At 45.5% G+C, this 3594-nt stretch overlaps 1 protein-coding gene across 1 annotated transcript; it reads left to right on the top strand.

Moving 5' to 3' along the window:
• The first annotated feature begins 281 nt into the window (after positions 1-281).
• On the top strand, positions 282-1093 carry LOC123158246 (protein SAWADEE HOMEODOMAIN HOMOLOG 2-like). The gene is made up of 2 exons (XM_044576312.1): positions 282-697; positions 785-1093. Exons 1-2 carry the CDS (start codon positions 398-400, stop codon positions 1091-1093), a joined length of 609 nt encoding a protein of 202 aa, XP_044432247.1. The 5' UTR covers positions 282-397.
• The last annotated feature ends 2501 nt before the right edge of the window (positions 1094-3594 follow it).

Raw genomic sequence — 3594 nt, 5'->3', positions numbered from 1 at the left:
ATGGACTACGTACGGAGCAAAATTAATGAATTTACTCTCTAAAATATGTCTATATACATCCGTATGTAGTTTATATTAAAATATCTAAAACGATTCATATTTACAAAACGAAGGGAGTATACCCCTAAAGTATTTGCACATTATGTTTTTCTTTTTATTGAGGGGTGTTTGTGCACATTATGTCGACCAAAGCTAAACCTAAAACCTAGAAAGATTGTCAGAATCTGGACGGTATAAAGCATCGAGAAACCCGCCGCCCTGTCCTCTCGAGGACCCAAATCCCACCGACCACCCTGAGCGCCGCCACTCCCACAGTACCGCTGAAGTGCCGAAGTCGCGAAAGCGGAAGGCCACCGTGCCAGCGCCGCCGCCGCCGCGGCGCCGCCCACGGCCTCGAATGGAGTACCGAGCGCGGTCCGATGAGGCGTGGTACGGCGCGCGCGTGGTGGTGCAGCAAGGCTTGCTCCGCGTCATGTTCGAGAATTCCACCGAGGATGCGGACGAGTGGTACGATCCAGGGGCTGACTTCGCATCCCCGGGCGACGTGGACGCGCTCCGCGCCAGGTTCCGCCGGGAATGCCTGGCCCTCGACGACGCCCGCTGCGGGGATCTCCGCCCGGGAGACAAGCTCTGCCTCGCCTACTATATCCACGGCGAAGTCGAGGAGCTCAAGTACTACGACGCCGTCCTCGAAACCGTAAGTCCTCCGCATCTCGTCCTACTCAGTGCGTTCATCAACACACGCATATGCTTCAGTAATAATAGGCGCCGACCAAATATGCAGGTAGAGAGGGCAGAGCACGGCGTGGAGGGGTGCGCGTGCCGTTTCACGGTCCGCTGGACGGAGGGGCCGCGTAGCGGTTGCTTGGACAAGGTCGGCATCAAGGTGGTCTGCTGCGTGCCGGAGTCACCGATCCAAGATCCGGTGCTGAGCGAGTTCCTGGACGATCTGACAAAGAAGTTCGGCGAGGACCAAGGGACGGCGACGGCAGCGTCTCAGCAGGCAGCCCCGACCCCGATCAGCGACAGCGAGGAGGAATTGTGCCGGTACAGTCTCGCATACTCCTCGAGTAGTAGTCTTTTCGTCTTGTAATGAAGGGATTTTCTCTACTGAAATCATCAGAGATATACAAAAAATATAGCTCGGTACTCTGTAGGGATCTACAGTTAGTTTTCCCTGAACCGTCGCGATGTTGTCCAATATAGAAATGTGGTTCCCAGTTTTGAGATGCTTAGTACGAAGGCAACATAAAAAAAGGGACTCTATTGGGCTCTGTCTTTATTAGAATATTAGTTCAAATTCACGTAGGACTTTTTTATGTTGCTACTCCCTCCGTCTCAAAATAAGCGTGTCAAGTTTGTACAAACTTTAGTACAAAGTTGTACTAAACTTGAGACACTTGTTTCGGGATAGAGGGAGTATATTGTATGCATCTTCCATAAAGTTGCTATTTTTTTTTGCGGGAAATAAAGTTGTTATATTGTAGAGCAAAGTTTCTTAAGATGATGTAGCAAAAGAATTATTGGGAAGAGATGTTTAATTTAATTAAGTTGTTTAGGCAAAAGTAATAGGTGACAGGGGAAAATGAATGAACTAATGGACACATTTAACAGTTTAAATAACTAAAAATCAAGCTTCAGAACTGTTATGATTAAACTATCGTTGAATTTCATGGTTACATTGTACAAAATTGTCTTTTACATTATGAACTTTTAACTATCTAACTGAATTTCATGGTTACTATTTTACAGAGTACTTCTTTCATTGAAGAGGGCACCAAAAAGTCCGACCGGAAAACCGTGAAGAGGGGGTATTGTATCGGATAGGCTGATATCTCCATGTCTGCTCAATAAGATAAAGTGTCAAATGAAAGCTCAATTTCATTTAAACATGAAAACCGAAACTTGTGCCTTTGGATCACAAACCTTTGGTCCAGATTAGTCTACATCTTTCTCAGATTATGCAACCCGCTTCTCGGTGGGCATTGTGCACAACTACTTTTTATTTGTACCTCTACTGAAATGAATCCATTAAAATTGGCACTGCATGTTTGGAGTTCCGGACCTGTACTCCATGCCTTTGCTGTTTTCAGATTTAATTACAGTAAATTTTATGTGTGCCGTTTTCAGATTTAACTCCAATTTAGTTAAAGTGAAAATAAAATCTCCTTTTGCGTGTTGTTTTGGTCCAAACATATAAAACTGTTGATCATTAGCCCCTTACGTTGATCATAATTTTTTGGTTATCCGTTGTTATCAAAAGTCAGTAAGCCTATGCTCACTGTTCGCACACGAACACGTCACCGTGTACCTCCAACGCCGAGGGTGATGCACCGCAACTCACGTTGAAGGAGACCCAGCCGGAAGCGCGGTCCGCAGGCAATCCGGCGGGTGCTTTTGAGGACCCGAAACCCCACACGCCCGGGAGGGACCCCGTCTGGGCGCGCGGTGGCTATGGGTTGCCCTAGGTCGACCTGATCGCCCCTAGGGACTCAAGGTTCGCCGCCTTGCAACAAGAAGAACATACGAAGAACGAGGAGAAGAACTAGGGTTAAGGAGAAAAGATAAAAGATAAAAAGTGATAGATGATTTGTTCGATTGTCTGTTGTTCAATGGCCGTCACCCCTTAAGTATATAAGAGGCGGCTGGACTTCCCGTGCAAAGAAAAGGCTTGGATTCACATCCAAAATCCTAGTCAAATTCGGATTGGTTTTGTCCGAACTTTCCAAAACTGTTCGGTTTAAACCGTCTGGACCTTGCGGGCCACGTTTGAGGTAGTAAACGACCACGGATGGAAACGAGCCCAAAAGAAATCTTGAGGGTTTCGACGAGACAAACAACTTTCATGTTGAACGTTTTTTGAGAAGAGGCCATCTTGAGGGAGTTTTCAGCTGCTTTCCGAAGTCTGCAGCAGAGAAATTCAAAACCCGGACGGTTGTCCCCGGAGTGTCCGGCCCTCTACTATAGCAGCATCTTGTATTGGTTGTAACTTCTGCATACGAACTTCGATTGAAACGTTTCTTATATCAAAACCGATCGTTTGAACGAGACAAAGAAAATCTGTGTAGAAACTTTTCTCATATGAGGCCATCTTTGGGGCGTAATCAGCCGAATAGTGTTCTGAATACAAAATCTGAATATTTCGAACATAACTTCGACCTTAGAAATGAGACCGGATGGCTATGGCCCAAATATGAAAGTTTCTCCTTTTGATGATACGGAGCTTTCTCACTTTGAACACTTCTCTATTTGAGTCCTTCTTAATTATGTTTTTGACCATGCCAAAATCTGGTGTCAACACATGCCCCCCTGTTTTTCGGCAAAGCTTGTGTGCCGAAAAATAACTTCCGCATAGCTTGTTCTAAGGACGATGTCAACACTTCATCGGCCATTTTGCATGTTCTTAGGACGATAATTATATATCGGCCACTGCTTGTTTGAACCTCTTGATGCAAACTTGGGTGAAAACTTCTCAGCTTCTATAACAATCCGGTGATAAGATTTCATAGATCAAAACCATCCTCCGAACCATATTGTTCACCTTTTCGCTAGGATTTCACAGATAATTAAGAATGAACTTCCTCCAATCCTTAC

This window comes from Triticum aestivum, chromosome 7B, assembly GCF_018294505.1.
Source record: "Triticum aestivum cultivar Chinese Spring chromosome 7B, IWGSC CS RefSeq v2.1, whole genome shotgun sequence".
In the NCBI taxonomy this organism is placed as follows: Eukaryota; Viridiplantae; Streptophyta; class Magnoliopsida; order Poales; family Poaceae; genus Triticum; species Triticum aestivum.
This window is presented reverse-complemented; position numbering and strand designations above follow the sequence as displayed.